The sequence below is a fragment of the Vidua chalybeata genome, chromosome Z (genome assembly GCF_026979565.1).
Source record: "Vidua chalybeata isolate OUT-0048 chromosome Z, bVidCha1 merged haplotype, whole genome shotgun sequence".
In the NCBI taxonomy this organism is placed as follows: Eukaryota; Metazoa; Chordata; class Aves; order Passeriformes; family Viduidae; genus Vidua; species Vidua chalybeata.
The window spans coordinates 75,373,082-75,392,488 of NC_071570.1; the positions used below are offsets into that span (position 1 = coordinate 75,373,082).

General features: G+C 39.4%; 1 protein-coding gene across 1 annotated transcript in view; it reads right to left on the reverse strand.

Annotated features, from left to right (window-relative positions):
- The window catches only part of RASGRF2 (Ras protein specific guanine nucleotide releasing factor 2), a 133,517-nt gene that overhangs the window by 61,615 nt on the left and 52,495 nt on the right, over positions 1-19,407 (reverse strand). The window contains exons 4-13 of the mRNA XM_053931976.1: positions 18,304-18,393; positions 16,834-17,087; positions 15,674-15,753; positions 15,031-15,224; positions 13,747-13,856; positions 11,366-11,484; positions 5,939-6,099; positions 4,888-4,954; positions 3,910-4,046; positions 622-704 (exon numbers count right to left, since the gene is read on the reverse strand). Of these exons, the coding sequence (XP_053787951.1) occupies positions 622-704; positions 3,910-4,046; positions 4,888-4,954; positions 5,939-6,099; positions 11,366-11,484; positions 13,747-13,856; positions 15,031-15,224; positions 15,674-15,753; positions 16,834-17,087; positions 18,304-18,393 (1,295 nt within the window). The remainder of the gene's footprint in view (positions 1-621; positions 705-3,909; positions 4,047-4,887; positions 4,955-5,938; positions 6,100-11,365; positions 11,485-13,746; positions 13,857-15,030; positions 15,225-15,673; positions 15,754-16,833; positions 17,088-18,303; positions 18,394-19,407) is intronic.

The following is a 19,407-nucleotide window of genomic DNA, read 5'->3' on the forward strand; positions in this document are numbered from 1 at the left end:
CATGTAAATTGAGGTATGCAGAAGATCCAAACTGTGTTAAAAATCTGGATTCATGTACTGAAAATATCTCACTGGAAACAAAAAACACTTATTACAATAAATAACTGAGAAAATCCAAAGGTAAGGGAAGCAGCCTTATAAACAATGATGCCACTTTGATGTGATCAAATAAAATAATGAGAGAAAATAGTTTTTGAACAGAAATACAGAGAACAAAAACCTTGGCTAATATAACAAAATACCTTTGAAAATAATACTTTTCTGCAGTCACATAAATTTTGAAGACTTTGTAAAAATCTCCAACAAAATTATGAGATGAGAAGGAAAAGCTGAGAACAAAATCATTCATCTGAGGCATAGCTGAAGCCAACTACTGAAAACACAGAAAAACCTAAGTTGTGATCCAACACTGTGAATTGAGAGTTCACCATTCTGAGTGATCCCGACAATTCCAAGAAAGGGATTTGAAAATATATATTTTGGGACATAGAATATCTTCCATTCACCCAAAATGGGAGAAAAAAAAAATTAAAGGTTTGCATTTCCTAAAGACATGCTTTCTCTTGTTAAAATTTTTATTGAAGAAAAACAACAATCTATTTTGTTCTCTGTTGCACTTACTTGATCATATGTGGCACTGTGACCTTGGAGTTTTCTTCAAACACTATTGTCATTAATCCATTGCACCTTATATTATCAATGCACTGTGAAAATAAACATTGAAAACTGTTAAAATCAAAACGCTTTTCATTATCCCTATAAGCTCAAAGCACAGCTTTTGCAGGGTATGGGCTGATTAAGATAAGGTATTTTCTCAAATGAAAAGCAGTGATGCAAGAACTGGAGTCGACATGCTTCTCTAGGCTTTGACTCTCGGGGTATTCCGTTCAGCAGCCTTTTCTTTCCACATGATTAAGTATTTTGAGTTGGAAGTGATATTTCCTTTGAAGCTCCTTTGAAAGGGAACAAAACTCATTATTTCTAGTATTTTCTGAAAGAGTGTAAGCTTGAGAAATCAAGACCACAAGAAAGTCAGCATGCTTTATACTCCAAGAGGTACAGTAATACCTTAACCTTTACTCTGTGCAAAAGACTAGAAGGGAATATAAAAAGCTTCCAGAAACACATTTGTAAAAACAAATTCAAGTGGTGCTCCTTGTGAAATGCAGCTGTGAGGAAGCTGCCCAAGCTGTTCCCTGCAAACTCTTGTATAAATGTTTTGGGCTGGGAATTAGGAGGGACTTTCATGTGCATTTTTATGTAGCTCAGATGAGAAAGGAACGGAGCTGGGGAAGGGACTGGACCTGTTAGCAAACCCTACAGGGCTCTTGTCTTCGTTATACTTTCCACTTTTATTTTTATATATATATATATATACACACGTATACATATATATATATATATATATATATATATATATATATATATATGGACAATCTCCTTACATCAGTAAAAAGGAGTTTCAGAAGTTATCACACGCATTTATCTTGACTTCAAGAATAAATGCAGCCTTCAGGCTTTGGAACATTTCACAGCAGAGCTATGATTGATACTGGATTGCTCAAACCTGATAATCACAGGCCTCTTCAGGTTTAGATTACATCTATTAATTTAAAATATCATCTATGCAGTTTTATGTGGGTCTCAATTCAGGATTTTAAGATTATTTGGAAAGTGCAGCTGCAGTAATTCACAGTATGATTTTCTCAAGTCATTACCTAAAAGCAGTGACAAACACATTTAATAGAAGTACTTATATTTCCCCTATTTGACCTTGAAATTTTTCAAAGAAGTCCTTAGCACTAATCATGGTATCAGATGACTTTTAAAATTTTTATAATTTAGGCAAGAATAGACTTAGTAGCATTCTTAAATGGTCTTTATGTACCAGCCAATAGCTCCAATAATTTTACATGTCATTTGAACATTATAATTCCCTGAAAATCTGTTTTGTAAAAAATTCTTCAACCAGGTCTGTCTGTAAGACAGCAAGTTGTAGCTCATACTGTATTTTGAGATTTTTATTTGCCTATTTTTGTTCTTTCAAAAATGTTAATCCAGCACAAAATAAGTCAGAATTCTTATTTTTTAAGCAATTTCTCCTCATTATGATGATGATTCATCTGGAGATGTTGCCAGAAATGATAGCAACTTTGGAAATGCATGACATTCCATGCTGATATTCCTCTAATCAGCTATTTCTCTCTAAATTAATAGAGGATAGGACCTGAATTCAGAACTCTGAGAGATGTATGTTCTTGTTTGTGTGCATAAACAAAACACAAATAGCCTTGATTTAGCTCTGGTTAGCTGGAAGTTCAGGGAGTTTTTTTAATTGCATTCAACTTCTTTCCACAAATAGATTATGACAAAGTTTGTCTATTATGTTTTTAACTAACAGCGATTTAAAAAAAAAAAAAAACCCACAACATATCCCTGACATTTCAAAAATTTTAAATACCCTTTTTGTTCATTCACAATACAGACAGTTCCTGCACACTGTCAGAATGCTCAGCAATCATTTATAATAGTTTGTTAGTATTCATTTTTGGTGGAAAAAAGAGTTTATCCCATTTTCTTACTTCATTGTTGATGTGATATGGTATCATTTTCACACTAGGACTCTCAGGTGGTTTTTGATCTGTATGAAAATCATGAATAAACCAGTTCTATCCTTCTTCTTAAATCAAAATATATGTCTAGATAGGCTCTCCTTAGACATAAAAATGCTTACCACTATGTTTGTCCATGGACAGTTTTGAAATTTATACCCCACCTATGTTTTTGAGAAACACACTTCCCTGGAAACTCAAACGCCACGACAGAACTTTGAGGAGAACAGGCAGCACTAATGGTTTTTCACACATAACACAGCAAATCAAAGGCCCTGTGTCAGGCTGGTTTCCAGAAGCACAGAGTGAAGGAAGACCTCACCAAAACCAGGTGAGAAAATGTCTTAGGTTGGGAACGAGGGTGTGTGTTCTATCCCACCTGTCAGAGGTGGGGCAGTTCTCTTCTGTTCATTGGGCAGTTTTTTCTTTATCTCTTCCACAACCCATCCTCCCTCCAGGAGATCTCTGCTGTTAATGGGCTATTAATTATTAATTATCTTCGGTCAATGGGCTATTAATTATTAATTATCATCTGTTTATGGGCTATTAATTATTAATTATCTTCTGTTCATGGGCCAGTGAGTGTCCCTGCATGGCTGATAAAATTCCATCATCCCATGGGGAGATGCTCTGCCCAGGGGATGGAGCCAAGCATTCCTACCTGGATACAATCTGAGCTTTGGGACACCACAGCAGCCTTTACCCACTGCATTCCCAGAGGAGCAGCTTTCTGCCCCACTGCATTCCCAGAGAGCAGCTTTCTGCCCCACTGCATTCCCAGAGGAGCAGCTTTCTGCCCCACTGCATTCCAGAGGAGCAGCTTTCTGCCCCACTGCATTCCCAGAGGAGCAGCTTTCTGCCCCACTGCATTCCCAGAGGAGCAGCTTTCTGCCCCACTGCATTCCCAGAGGGAGCCCAGGTCCATCCACACCAGCCCTGGAGCTCCAGAGGAAAACTCCAGCCTTGTCCAGGATCCTGCTCCAGCAGAAGCACAGCTGGCACTGCAGGAGGGCTGAGCCCCCATGGAATGGCACTGCTGCCACCACCCTGACCCACAGGCTGCCAGGGCCTGCTCTGACCCTGGCAGTGGTTTGTTTGTACTATTGCATTTGTATTTTAATTTTCCTAGTAAAGAACTGTTATTCCTATTCCCATATCTTTGCCTGAGAGCTCCTTAATTTCAAAATTACAATAATTCAGAGGGAGGGGGGGTTGCATTTTCCATTTCAGGCAAGTCTCCTGCCTTCCTTAGCAGACACCTGGCTTTCCACACCAAGACAGAAAAGCACTGGGGTACCTGGCTGATGTCACTTGTCCACGCAGCTTTCTCCTGCCGTGACGGGGCCAAAAGGACAACAGTGAAAGGAGGAGCATCCGTGGGCTCCACTATCAGCTTGAAATCCAGGTGTCCAAACACCTGTCCAGAACCTTTTGCTTTACAGCCAGAAGAGGAGGAAAAAAGCCACACTGTGAAATGTCACAGCATAAGACGAAGAAAACAGTGATTTCATTTACAATGGAAATGCTATAAAATGTCTTTCTGATAAAGAGCAAATCCAATTAAGTATCCAGCAACTCATCTTGTTATTCACATATGCCAAGCACAAAAATACTGGGATTTGCTCTTCAAGATAAAGTTTCTTATAACACCTGTATGCTAATACATCCTCACTATACTACAAGTATCACTCAAATTAATTAAACTACTTTCACAATTCAAGCGCAAAACTTGACAAACTGCAGGATGGAAGACAAAAGGAGTAACAATAAAATCAGCCCAAGGCTGCATTTTGTAATTCCATTTGAATAAGCTCACAGTCCAGATTTGTGGGGAGCCCAAGGCAAAAAAGTTTCCATTAATTCTTCTAAACCACTCAGCTCCCATGTATTTAAGAAAGCTAATTATCTACTGCTTATTTAAGGCTTCTTTCCTTTTTTTTTTTAATTTTAAAATTTTATTTTTATTTTACTTTCCAAGATGCTCTGGGTGAACCTGAATACAAAAGCTAGCAAATAATTTGTCACATTTCTCCAGCCAACCCTCCTGAAAATCCTGTAAGGGGTGTTAACAGCAGGAACAAACACAATAAAACAATGCCCCATACAAGCCAGCATGTCCATTATTGGAACAGCAATTCTGCCGGATCAGTTTTACACTGCATTCTACTGGTTTCACAACAACATATCTATTTGCTCTTATGAAAAAAATAAAAAAGGGTACTAATTTTAGGAAACTAGAAACTGTACTTACTACTGACAGCTGAATTTAACTTACAATCATCATCACTCGCTTCTGCCTCCTCGACCAGTGTGCACTCTATCAGAGACAGAACACCTCCTGTCTGTGGAAACAAAGCACATTTCACACAAATGGTATTTATTCCCATTTGTCACAGGTTTTCTTAAATGTTGACGGGCCTCACTCTAACATTTTACATTACTCAGAGCTCTAAGGAAGATACATCAGTTTCATGATGCACATTTTTTCCCTTAAAAGATCTAAACCCAAACTGATTAAATATAATGGTTTTCTTAATCCAGCAGATCAATAGTACAATGCACAAAACTTCTTTCACTTTTACCACACTTTAATTTATGGCAAAAGCGGGCTTGTTCAAAAAAGTTAACTAGAATTTCATCTTTTCAACTTAAGTGAAATACATACAAGATTTTTTAAAGGTTCCGTTAGACTCTATGTATTGTGTATAAGTACTTGAACTATGTAAGAGGTGCAAAGTGGGAAAGCACATGACCCTTAATAACCTCTTGGTATGCCAAATTAAAATTTGGTTATTCAACATAACCCACTCAATGAACTACCAACATCTCTTTACCCACTAGCTAGCACTATGAAAGACTGATTCTCAACAAATATAACTAGATTGTACTTAGATGACATTTTATTTTAAGAGAACATGCTGTTCAGGAAAACTGAATTGACTTTGAAAATTAATTTTATTAGAGCTCTGGAAAATGTTCTTTGGCAATTCTGCAGGGTTGTACTGACTGATTTATGCACTGAAAACTGACTTAAATTCAGTGCTACATACACTGAATTTATTCACTACTTAAAAGAAATAGATACATCAATGCCTTGTTTCTAATCCCCAGTGTACTACAATTAACTGGGTCTAATAAAAGAAAATTGGCTGAATTCTATTATTTGCAATGAATAGACAAAGCAGTTAAACATTGTGCACCACCCCACTTTTGTTTATAACCACTAATGCAACGCTCACGTGAAAACCATAAAACAGCAAAATGTTGTCAGTTCAACAAAGATGTGTTTTCATTTTGAAAACTAAATCATATTATGAAGTCCATACCTTAAGAAGATGCAGTTTTCCTCCTGAACTTCTTGTACAAATTAAGAAGTGTTTCGTAAACAAGAAGCATTGTCTTTCTCCTTCTTTCTTCAAAGACAACGAGCCCAGGCGAACTTTACTCAGCTTTCCCCTCTCAACTGAGGGGACCTGGATAAGGGAACCTGGTAATGGAAGGTGCAAAATTTACTGCATTACAGTAATATTTAGTAGGCAGTGCTCAAGTTGTTAATTCATTGAACACTATTACGTTAATTAACACAACTCTTCATTCCAGTATCAATGTGTCTCTTTTCAGCACAAGACAATCCCTTTTTTTACTACACAGGTTCCCTTTTTTTGTTATCATAAATAGACTCAAGTACAGTCCGGACTGTAACACTTGTGTGCATGGCAGGATTAGATCCAGGGCTGATTAGGCAATTAAACACACTAAGAGGCCATTGATCAGAAAATGTGGCTGAACAGCTGTGAGTTTGCAGGCCCCAAGTTGGGCAACTCCCCGGGGGCTGCCCTGGCAGGGGAGACCCTCCTGGAGCAGTTCTGTGTCAGGAACGAGAGGCGCATTGGACTTTTTCGGTCTTCAGCTTCTGTTTGTTGTTATCAAAACTTCAGCAAGCTGTCTGCAGCAGACTCTGCGTGCAGGAAAAACAGCACAAAAATGGCAACGACCTCGTGTTGCAAGGCCTTTTGAGTCTAATCAAAAACTAAGCTGCCCAATTAAAAAGTGACACCTAAATTATTTTCCTTTCTAACCCAATAACTGACCCCTTAAGAGCCACAATGCAGATTTTTCTACCCAATTACAAGATACCACGCAAACCCAAGATGAAAGAGGAAAAAGAAGAAAGGAACTCAACAACACCCTGTATCCTCCATCTTGAACCCATCTGTAACATACTAAAAATCCTAAAACCTATATTTCTCACCCATGTGACACACTGCACTGCTCTCTACAATCTCTACAATCTATTTCACACTTTTGTGGTTTCTGGTCTACCTTGAGGCTTTGGAAGTTTTCTCCATGGATGAGGGTCAGGGTCAGTGCCCCCCTGGGGGTCAGGACACCCCAGAGCAGACAGGGGAATATTTCCAGTGCCCTGGCTTTCCACAAACAGCAAACACCACTCTGACAGCCACTACACTTGCAAAAGACACTTCCAAACCAAAGAGACACAGAATGGAAAGAACATGGAAAAGTTCTTTTTGATGGGAAAGATTTTGTGTGTGTGCCTGTGCACAAGAGAGATGGAAACGAAGCTCATTTCTGCTTCTTATCTTGTACTGCATAATTGTCAGTGCTCCACAGCTCATCTGAAATGTGCTAGCAGTAAAACACTCCTGAACTAAATTGAACCTGCTTACATAAGCCTGAATTTTGCTTTGCAGAGCTCTGGGCTGGGGACAGCTCTGCTTCTCTGCTGTTTCACATCTCAGTCTGTGACCAACTTTTCCAGATTGATCCCACCAAGTGTATCACCTCCAAATTTGGAGCAGGAGTTAAATTTGGTGGTGGAGTGCAACTCCTCTGTAGATTAAACAGAAAGATTTCTACCATACAACTTGCTGTTAGCAGACAGGGCAGCCAAGAGACCTCCTGTCTCCTTCCCACACATCTCTCCTCACTATTACCTTTACACTGGCTCGTGCCTTGCTCCAGCATCAGGTACTCACACAGCTAAACCAGCAGGAAAGCAGGCTGGGAAGAGGCAGCTGACTTAGCTCCCTGAGAGGAGCAAGGTCACAAAAGCACCAAGAAACTGATGATGCAAAGGGAGCTGCACAGCAGAACAAGCAGGAGGAGAAGGCTTTGACCTGCCCATTCCAGATACGAAATGGCACAGCTGCATCAAAGCCCAGAGTAGTGGTGGCATCCTGACACAATGCCAGCCTGACAGAATTATCCATGAAATATTAGATTAGCAATTCTTACCCTGTGTTGTCAAAAGGATTATCTTTCTCAAAGTTCACATACGCAATCTTAAATTAACACACAAAGAAACTGCAGTAACTGAGAAAGGTGCTATTTATCTACAGTTTTCCTACACTTAGCTCTCTCTATATATTTAAGTAGCCTTAAGTTATTAATATGTAAACTTCTACTGACATGGAAAAGTACACAGCAGTAAATTTGCCAGAGAACAGTGTTCTCTGACAGACACTTCACGTTTAGTCTAGAAGTGTATAACACAATTTGTGTCACCGAAACAGAACAGTGGAGTTATGCTCCAGAGTTTTGCAAAGGAATTTGGAGCATTTCAGATTCACTTACATTCTGACCCAAACCCATAAATATTTACTGGCTGTTGTGCATTTCCCCTGGACAAACAGCCAACCTGCCTCAGCTGTAAGAGAGAGGGAGGAGATCATTTCCATATGTTGGAACAGTGACTTTTCCATATTACACTGACTGTCCCTCAAGCCACACTGCAAGGCCAGCATGTTCAAAACAACTCCCAGACAAAATTCCCAGGGTACTTTTAGTCCTAAAATTCCATCTACACATTTAGGGGAGCAATATTCAAACTGTACATTTTGTTTCTGCTTTGCTTTGTAGACTAGTAGTACTCATAAATATGATATGCTTACAGAAGTAAGTTTACAGGTAACTTTTGTTTGTTTATTTATTTTTATTTTCATTAGAATGCTTTCAGGACTAACATGCCCTGTTCTTCTATAATGGACTGAGGTTAAACAATGTTCTTTCAGGGAGCTGAAATACTGTTTAATAAGGTAAAAGAGAGCAAACCTCTCTCAAAAAGCAGAAAACAGAGAATGCATTTTCTCTGTTTCAAATTTGCAGGGAGGAACACGTCTCCTACACATTCTGCATGGCTGACACCAAGCAAGGACCTTGGGCATTCTCATCAGGTTTTAGTGGTTAACAAAACTGGGCATTGGCTCTACCACAGATTTCCTCTTAAGGAAAAAAAATGGTCACAATTGGCCAATGTACAGATGCAATGAGCAAGTGAAGCTAATTTTAGAACATTCACTAACAGTATAGTTTGGACAATAGTGTAATCCCATGAATTTTTATCCAGCCACAGGCCTAAGCACTTTCAGCACTTCAGTGCTTCAACAGTCACCCTCTCAGCCTTTGCTCAATCCAAAGAATATAAAAGGCTGTATTTGTATTTATAAACAAGCTCAAGCATTCAGAAGTCTACACTGAACTGTCTGATTTACCAACTCAGCCTGGCTTTCCCCATGCTGGAGGTTTTTGGGCTTTTTTACTCTTTTTTTGCTGTTTGTTTTTACTGCTCAGAGGGTTAAACACTGGAAGAGGTTGCTCATTCAGGGAGGTTGCAGAGTCTCTGTCCTTGGAAACAACAAAATACTGACTGGACATGGCAGAAACCAACCTCCTCCAGCTGGTGCTGCTTTGAGACTGGAATGGATAATTTCCAAAGTCCCTTCCAGCTTCAGCTGTTGTGTGATTTTGTGGCTATGATATCTTTATCAGCAGAGGTACGTTCACAGCAGCTGATGGCAGAAACATCAGAGTGTTTGAAGGCACCACAGGGGCTCAAGGTGCCCAGTTGTTTGGATGTCAGCAGATTTGAGATTCCCTGAGTGTCCTTCAGCCTCACAAAGAAAACGTTCCTCGCTTGTTTGTGTGCTTGACTATAAAATCTGTACCTAAGAGGCAGGGAAAAATCAGACCCCAAGGAACTGGAAGGAGAATTCACAATCTGCATTGCAAAACACTGCCAGGGACAGTTCCTGTGGTCTCAGCATGCACAACTCAACAGAATCAATCTCTTTCTAAAAATGTAAAGTCTGTAACACATAAAAAAATTGTCACTAACATAAAAAAAAAAAAAAAAAAAGCCTGAACAAAGGTAATGGCAGCTCTCTCCTGTTTTAAGCTGGAAAAGAGGTTTCTGTGCCCATCTACACTAATCAACACAACAAATGGAAGCCTAACTGAAACCAGAGGAGATGGACACCACTCCCAAACTGACCTTCCTTTTACTGTGAGATGTAAAAAGAAAATGGGCTCCATTACTTCATTTGCTTTATTCAGATTTCTGCCCTTGCACAGAATGACAGGCAGTGGATGTTCCACCAGATAAGCTGATAAACCCTCTGTAACACACACTCCTGTCCACTATCCTCTGACTGTGTGTCTAGAAATAAATCTGAATTTAATTTACTTACAGGGCTTGGTCTGGGCCTAACAAGCCAACAGTAATTTGTTCAGATGGATTCCCGCAGAAAAAAAATTCTAAATTTTAGTGATGAAGCAGTGAGTACACAGATAAAACATTATCAGTCAGATTTAATGGGAAAACCTTAATAAATAAAAATACATATTTGTATTACATATTGTAATAATCTTGGGAAAAAAAACCCTAAAATTTAATTAGATTTCATGGTACAAGTCAACCTAGGATAATCACAGCATTATAATTCTTTGGCTATGGGTGCAAAACAACTTGGTTTTTTCCTTAAAGCTATATTCATAACTCTTAAAACACCTTAGAGATAACAAATGCATACATTTAATGAAGAATCTAGTAATTTAATAGGATTTGTAAAAACAATATTGTTAGCGTATTGTAAAAATAATATTGCAAGTTATTACAGAAAATTCATAGTTTGGCCACATAACTACAGAAGCAGCATCAAACACATTTCAAAATGTACAGAAAGCCTATTAATTACCAGATGCAATATGGCCCCATCAAATACCAGATATTCTGCTGAGGTTATCTGGAAAAGGTTTTGTGAAGGGATGCACCTAAATTATATTCCTAACCTTTCCTGAGTATATTTAATGCTTTTCAGCACAAAGGAGCAAAACCTGTCAAAATCCTGCACTATAGATCTGTAGTTACTGTGTACAAACCCATAACTTCTGGATCAAGAGATCCAGAAGTAAAATATTATATAATATATAATGGGAGAAAAATAAGCAGTTAAAGTAAACACCACCAAGTAAGAATTGTAATTTGCAGCTCCTGGCAAAAATACTGTCCCTTATGTAAAATGGAAATGTTATTCTAGCAGAGTTTTTTGGAACTTAACAACAAATTCCACCTCTGCTGTAACTAATTTTCAACAGAAAGAGTTTCCATCAATAGACAGAGAGGAGAAGAGTGCTGCTCTTCCCCTGCTCCATCCCCTTGGGAGCACAGTCCAGGCAGAATCTGAATCACAGCCCCACAGGGGCTTTGCCTCTCACGTGCTGCTGATTTTCGTGGTTCCTGCAGAAAACAGCACAGAACTGAGGTCCAACCACAGCCCAAAATCACCAAAATCACGGCCCAAAATCACCTGTTTTCAGGTGATTCACCTGCAGGGACAGGGGACAAGTGCCCAGTGCAGTGCCCAGCCTGACGATGGCAGTGTGAGCCCTGCTGCCTTCAGTGCAGTTTTTTTTGTTTCATGATTATGGGGCAGTTTTGCAGAGGAATGTCTTACCTTGGCGTATAAAGGTTTGGCTGGTATCTAGCAATATGTCACAGCCCTCCACTATGGTCCTCTCTATGGCCAGGTTCTTGCGGATGTTCTCTGTGTCACTCACCTCGTCGTGCATCACTCTGTTGGGGACAAAGCAAAATGCACTTTATCTCCCCAAAACATGCCTCACACCTGCTGTGTCTCTGAAGACACAGTACATGCCTTTCACCAGCTGCTAGAGAACAGATCTCATCACTCCAGAGCAGGTCTCCTGCCTTTTTTCTTCTCCTTTTCAAATCATTCTTGTGATAATTTTGATTTTTCAGCAGTGGAGCCAGTTTGGCAGAATAGTGACTGTTCTTGAACACATCTGACAGATGCCACCAAGCTACAACACTTCACAGCTGATAGAAGAGAACCTAATCCTTAATGCCACAAACAGGGAAGCATTGCCTAGAATTGTGTAGGGCACAGTGTAGATCTACTCTCCATGGATTTAGGGCCCCTCTCTATCCCTGCTTCATCCTTACATCTCAATGTATCAGTCCTTTCCCTTTCCTTTCCCTTTCCTTTCCCTTTCCTTTCCCTTTCCTTTCCCTTTCCTTTCCCTTTCCTTTCCCTTTCCTTTCCCTTTCCTTTCCCTTTCCTTTCCCTTTCCTTTCCCTTTCCTTTCCCTTTCCTTTCCCTTTCCTTTCCCTTTCCTTTCCCTTTCCTTTCCCTTTCCTTTCCCTTTCCTTTCCCTTTCCTTTCCCTTTCCTTTCCCTTTCCTTTCCCTTTCCTTTCCCTTTCCTTTCCCTTTCCTTTCCCTTTCCTTTCCCTTTCCTTTCCCTTTCCTTTCCCTTTCCTTTCCCTTTCCTTTCCCTTTCCTTTCCCTTTCCTTTCCCTTTCCTTTCCCTTTCCTTTCCCTTTCCTTTCCCTTTCCTTTCCCTTTCCTTTCCCTTTCCTTTCCCTTTCCTTTCCCTTTCCTTTCCCTTTCCTTTCCCTTTCCTTTCCTTTCCTTTCCTTTCCTTTCCTTTCCTTTCCTTTCCTTTCCTTTCCTTTCCTTTCCTTTCCTTTCCTTTCCTTTCCTTTCCTTTCCTTTCCTTTCCTTTCCTTTCCTTTCCTTTCCTTTCCTTTCCTTTCCTTTCCTTTCCTTTCCCTCTCCCTTTCCCTTTCCCTTTCCCTTTCCCTTCCCTTTCCCTTTCCCTTTCCCTTTCCCTTTCCCTTTCCCTTTCCCTTTCCCTTTCCCTTTCCCTCAACAACCACAGCTTTCATATTTCACCATTTCCTTTCTCTTATGTTTTTAATAGGCATTCTTCCCTTACAGAGAAAAATACAGATTATATATATATATATATATATATATATATATATATATATATATATATATATAAATTTTTTTTTTAATTTATATTTTTTTTTTGTGCTGAAACCGACCCAGGAGCTTATATGATCTTGCAATGATATTTTCCTAAAGTGGGACTGGACTGCACTTTCTGGAATCTCCTTCTCCCTCAGAACTACCTTAAAGGGATGGAAATGAGTCAGTTTATTTTACATTTATGGTCTCTACTGACTTTATGAGCAGAGAGGATCGGTCGGTCTCAGACTCCAGATCTGAGTGTTCAGTGATTAATCAGTTGGATCAGCAATGAACTCTTAACTTATGTGATGAAGCCAGTCCAAAGCTGATTTATCTGCTCGTGCAGATCTTCTACAACTAAATATCCTCCAAGCACATCTTTAGTGAATCCTCCAGACACTGAATATTTATATCCTGGAGTTCACTCATGGTCTCTTTGTTCACAGCAGAAAACTGCATTTCCCAGAGAGGAGAAACACATTTCTCACTGGGCTGATGAGAGGAACATCTGAGAAAGGTCTGGGGGTTCAGGGAAGAGCTTCATTGTGCAGGTTTCCACAGGGAGCAAAAGTTCTCAGAATATATCTTTACTTCCTCCTTATCTGGCATTGTTTGAAGCATATATGAAAGTCAATTTTCACACTGGCACACTAAAATTATGACACAGATAGAGAACTAAGTACTTTCCAAGACCATGATTATTTAAAATGCCCTTCTCTCTTTAAATTAAGAAAAATAAAATTTCTTTATGTAAAGAAAACTGCTCTGTTCATAACCCAGGAGTAGGTGGTTTCTATAGTGATTTCGATTCTCCCTAACCAAAATACAAGGAGACACTTGGAGATTTAAATTTGCCAAAAAAAAAATAAATAGAACAGACTAAATATTGCACTGAGATATTTTTGTTATTGTTCATTATCTTCTGTTTTGGGTTTGATCCTTTTCTTTGAAAAACATATCTTTTTAAAAGAGCAAAAACAAATAAAAATAAAGAAAAACTGTTTTTTCTTTTCAAAACATTTAATTAAAAATTATCAGACATAAGGCAGAAAAGTCTTACCTTGAAAGTTCTTCTAGTTTAGATTTAGCAAATTCAAGGCTTTTTCTCTCAACGTGTTCGTGTGGTGTGTGAGCCAAAAGTTCATGAAGTGTTATAATATATCTGGGAATCTTGAAACCAATAAGACATAATATCAGTAAATCCATATATACCTTCCCTCAATTTTAATAGATTACGAGCATGTAAATTTCTTTTGACATTGAAAATACCAGGTGACTTGTTTGCATTCAGATAACATTCACATTGCACAAAAGGAGATGGAAGAATGTCCAGTATTTGACTGTTAAAGGCTACAGGGTAACAAGGACCCTTCAGAGCTTTTAACCACAGGAAGAAGGACCCTTCAGAGCTTTTAACCAAGTGATGGTGCAGCATAACTGGTCTGACACAACAAGATTTATGGAGGAGGAGAGGCAAAATTATGCTCATGTGGAAAGTCATCAGCAAGGACATAATAACATTCCTCATCACACAGGAACAGGACCCTCTCCTTCCCTCCCTTGACCTGGTTTCAACTCAACCCAAAGAAACCCCACACTCATAAAAATTTTAAAATACACCACTTCAAAAATTAAAAAAAGAGCATTGTTGCAGGTGCTAATGGCTCCTTAGGCTAATATGAATAACTACCATTAGCATAAGTGTCACTGATGCTCCTTTTTAATTTTTTTTTTTCTATCTGGCTTGCCATTAACTGCACAAACTGAGGGGGTTCACTATTCCTCTGATGAGTAAAATGTCAGGTTAAATGAAAAAGACATAAAATTTTCAGGCCAGTGCTTTACAGACATCTTAAAACAGCAGCAAACGTCTGCTCCAGGCAGATCACAATAAAATATCAAGAGGTTAAGCACCGTTTTCAAAACTTCTGCAGTTTATTTTTCATTTTCTAAAGACCAAGTCACTCGAGAGCAAAGTGGGGAGAAAGATACAAAAATGTATTCCCAGTAAGGTGCTTATGACTGCTCTAAGTTACTGAAAATCATCTCTCTCTGGGCTTTTTAACCTGGGGTCCTAAGTCAAGGACCTGCTCCTTGCCAATTTTCTTTGGTGCCGTCCTCATCCCACACTGCCCCTCAACATTCCTGAACAAAGATGAGCCAGCATAGCTGGAGATGAGATCTCCACAGGCAGAGTCTTGGTGCAGCAACAAAACAAATTACACCAAACTAATTTTCAGGAGAGTATTTCTAGTTAAGCAAGACGAGCCTTCAATGTCAGTAACATAAAATGAATCTACCAAACAGTAAAACCAAACATACACAAAAAATACACAGGGAGTACCTGAAACATGGGGTAGGTAAGGAAAGTTTCCAGCATTCTGCCCTCACATGCTGGGTTGGCTTCATATTGCTTCAAGAGTTTGTCAAAATCCCTGTTTTGCTTACAGTTTGCCAGCACTTGTAGGCTATATTGATGATTCCGAACAAATTCTTGATATATGTTCAGCATTGGCAGCAGAATGTCAAATAAGTCAGCTAGAAAAAGCAGAAAAATGCCTTTTTTTTTTCCCCAGCTACCCATGTACTGAAATACATTTTTAAAAAAAAGGTGTTTTCCAGTGTTTCCTCTGGAAGTGAATTACTATAATCAGTTCTGTTTCCAATACACTGACAATTTAGAAACGTTAAACATAGCTCTTTCACCTGCCCAGTGATGGTTGTTCTGATTACCTAATGGTCAGAGAGCATTACCAAAAACACAGGTCTAATCAATGCTTAGGGCAGAGGAATTCTCATATACAGACCATTACTGCCCACATGGGATTCCCACTACACCTGATCTTGTGCTTTTAACCCTGCAAATAAATTCCCTTCAAAAGGGACTATTAAGAAGTCATGTCTTCAGAAAAAAAAAAAAAAATCCCTACTGAATATTCAAAAATGAATATGAAAATTATACCCCTACAGAAAATAAAGTAACTTACCTAGAATTAAGGTAGGCCAGTTAGCTATTCTTGCTTTCAAGCCCTGGTGAAATATCTCATGAAGAAACATGATTGTTTCACTGAAAAACAAGTATTTAAACAAACAAAAAGACAATTCTGGTTTTATTTTCTGATTAATAATTCACAGAGAAACATCTCTTCCTCTTTTGCACTTTGCTAGAAAAAAAAAAAACAGAAGACAGTTATTGTTATGGAAATAAGTGCTTCCTTTTAGTGCATTGTTTAAAAATACTAGCTCAGTGCTTCTAAAAAACTCATAGTATTCAATATAAATATTCTAACATTGTATTCATATTCTAACAAGGGAAAGAAAACCTGCCTCATGACTAAAGGAACATATTCTATTTCTCAGAAGTTTGGGGCAGGCTTGGATGCAGTCCCAATCCTGTATCTAATGTTAGATGCCTCCTGGGCTGCTTGAACATGCTCATTACAGCAGTACTTGGATGCCTAATGAAAGAACAATTCTTTTTGTGCAGGATATGAAAAGACAAGTGAGAGGGAAGGAGATTCCTTAGGCAGGACAACAGAAAATAGAAGCTTTGACATTCTCATCCTCGGGGTCTCATCGGGATCATTTGAGGCCACTAAGTCCAGTTTTGCGCTCTTAAGAGAAAAAAAAAGAAACAGGAAAGGTGACAGAAAATTATGAGGACTGCCCCAAGAGGCACCATCTGTCTTTTTTTGCCTTTAGCAGACGAAGACACAGAATGCAGGAAGGTTGAGAGGTCATGCTGGTTTCCAACAGCATCACCTGCAGCACCTTTGCCTTTCAGACCTGGAAATGTGTCTGGTTCAGTGACACCACCTGCATCAGAGCCAAAAGAGGAGTCAGGACTCTGCCTTCAGCTGAACCAGAATGGGAACAAGCACCCAGGGAAACCCACACAAAAAAAAAAAAAAACAAAAAACCAAACCAAACCAAACCAAATAAAAAAAAACCCAAACAAAATAAAACAAAAAAACCACCAAACAAACAAAAACCCAAAACAACAAAACAAAACCAAAACCCAAACAAAAAACAAACAAAACAAACAAAAAAAAACCAAACAAAACAAAAAAACCTCAAACAGAAAGCCACAGAAACCTCCCAAAACAACAACAACAACAAAAAAAAATCCCAAATAAATCCTCTATACCTGTTGAGGAAAATGCTGCTGACATCGTCGTGGCTGATGGGTGGCTTCTTGGAGCTCGCTGCCATCCTCAGGGGCCGCAGGAAGCAGTTCACCAGGACATAAAGCTGGTGCACATACTCAGACTCAGCCTCCACCATGTTGAAAACTATCTGGTTCCTCTTCCTCATGCTCTCTGCATGAGGAGAACAAATATAGTCTTGGACAATGGTTTTCCATTTTCTTCTGCACAACCAGCCCCGCATAAAGCTCTGAACCTAAAAAGGGATCATGCAGGAAAAGAAAGTTAAAAAAAAAAAAAAAATTACATGACTTATCACAAGCTCTTCACTGTAGAAATAACTGTCAAAATTAAAAGTCTTTGCTCAAAAATAAAAATGTTCCCTTATTGATACGTAATTGTTCTGTAATTAAATATATTTTACATTTCTGTTCGTTAAGGGTCATAATTGTTGCCAGGAGACAGACTGTACAACATGGTATACATAGAAAGGAATCTTTCACTGCAAGCTGGAGTGTTGTCCTCTTCCCATCAGCAGGAGTGCAGTTCCTTCTTCCTCCCCCTAAAGCATTTCTCTTATACCCCAAAGGTATCCTGCAATTCCTCCAGGTAACAAATTCCATCACAGACTCTGTATCATTATTGGCAGAACTCTTAAATTATTTTTTAAGCTCAGTTTGCTTTCCATTTTGAACGGATAACACTTGGTATGGGTATTTAAAGCTAGGTATCAATACATTGCTTGATATCAGACACCAAGGCGACAAACATGGTATTCAAAAAGACAGATTCTTGGCATTCTTAAAAGGCACCTCTATGTCATGGAAAAATCTAACTAAGCACAGTATCTACTGAAGTTGCAAGTGGATTAAAGATTACAGAAGAGGTCTACATCTGGTCACAGGAAATTTCATTATGTCTGTGCCCTGACTTGATGTGGAGATCATTCATCTTCATAAGAAGAATGAGAAGTGCAAAATTTCACTGGTATCCGTTTACTCTGAAAAAACAACTTTAAATAAAAGGGGCCCAACTGTCAAAATGACCAAGACACAGAATACAGTGAATTTCATACAGATTCAAAGCTCTCTTGCTACTAAAAGGGGCTTTCCCAGCTTCTGCAACAAGGGTTCACCTACACAAAAAGGAAAATTCACACCAAGTTATCAGCTCAGGGCTGACCCTGGCTCAAACTGCCCACCCCAGAAAAAGACAGAATCCAGACACCTCAAAAACGATTTCATGCAAATACTTCACAAGACTAAATGTGGCACAAAAATACACGTAATTGAAGAGATTTAAGCAGGGGCAGGGCAAAGAAAAATTTGCAATTTGACTGTACTTTAAAAAAAAACCAAACAAAAAAACAAACGCACAAAAAAAAAAACAAACCTAAAAAACTAAACCAAAAAACGGAAGTACACCCCTCATCCCACCCTTCTCCCTTTAAGCACAAAAGACTACATGTTTACCTTCTTAATTTTTTTAATATCTGGATCTTCATCTTCCTGGTTGCCTTGATAAGGTCGCATTTTTTCCTTTGTTTTATTCAGTGCTACAATCTGACAAAACCAAACACTCATTAAATGCTTCCTCGAGTTAAGGAAACTCTTGGCTGGAGAACCAACAGAACAATTTCCCCTTCCCCCAGCCTGTGGAAGGGGCACAGAATGACCAGCACACATCTGGGGACAGGGACTGGAGCACTTCAGGCCAGCACAGCTGGTATGGGGACGCAAATTCTGCCCCCAAAAGTAATTGTGCCTTTTGGGCTTTATCAGCCTGGGACTGCAACGAGGTTTATAACAACATCCAGGGAATCAGAGCAGTCTGGGACAGTGCTTAACACCATCAGAGGCAGACTCAAACCTGAAGGCATGGAGGAAACTGTGAAATCAGTGGCACCCACTCTGCAAAGCAGTGTGTGTCATCGTAACAGGATGAAAGGATGACAGCATGTCAGGAAAAGTAACCCAATCAGCCCAACAGGCCCCAATATTTCAAATAAAATTATTTACCTAAGGAGTCACTGGGGGACTGTTACATATTAACCTCACTGGGTTCTGCCATTTTCACAGAATATTACAGAAATACTGAATGCCACTGAGGCCTTAAGTTGTAGTTTTCATGTTTTCCAGACTCTGTACTGCATTAGTATATAACTCTAAACTTCATACAGAGTGTCAGCAAGTTCTCCTCACAGTTCAATCAGACAAAACAATCCTTTTCCAGCCCCAGAACCAAGGACACCGCTGCAGCTTCAGCCCCAAAAAGTGTAAGAAATGGCAAACTGGGGAGAGCAAACTGGGAGGATGGGACTGCATCACCTGGAGCTGGAGCTGGACAATGAAAACCCAATATGGAAATGGACCAAAACTTATCAAAGTGTGAAAAATCATGACTTGGAGCCCACCTTGAGTCCACCCTGGGTGCACCTTCGGTGGAGCCGCGGCCGGGCTCTTGCACTGCCCAAGGTGCATCCTTTGAAGGGCTTCCAATAAATCCGACTTTATTCCTTTAACTCTGTCTGGCCCCGCTCCAGGTGGCCTCCCAAGGCATCCCCTGAGCCCTGTACC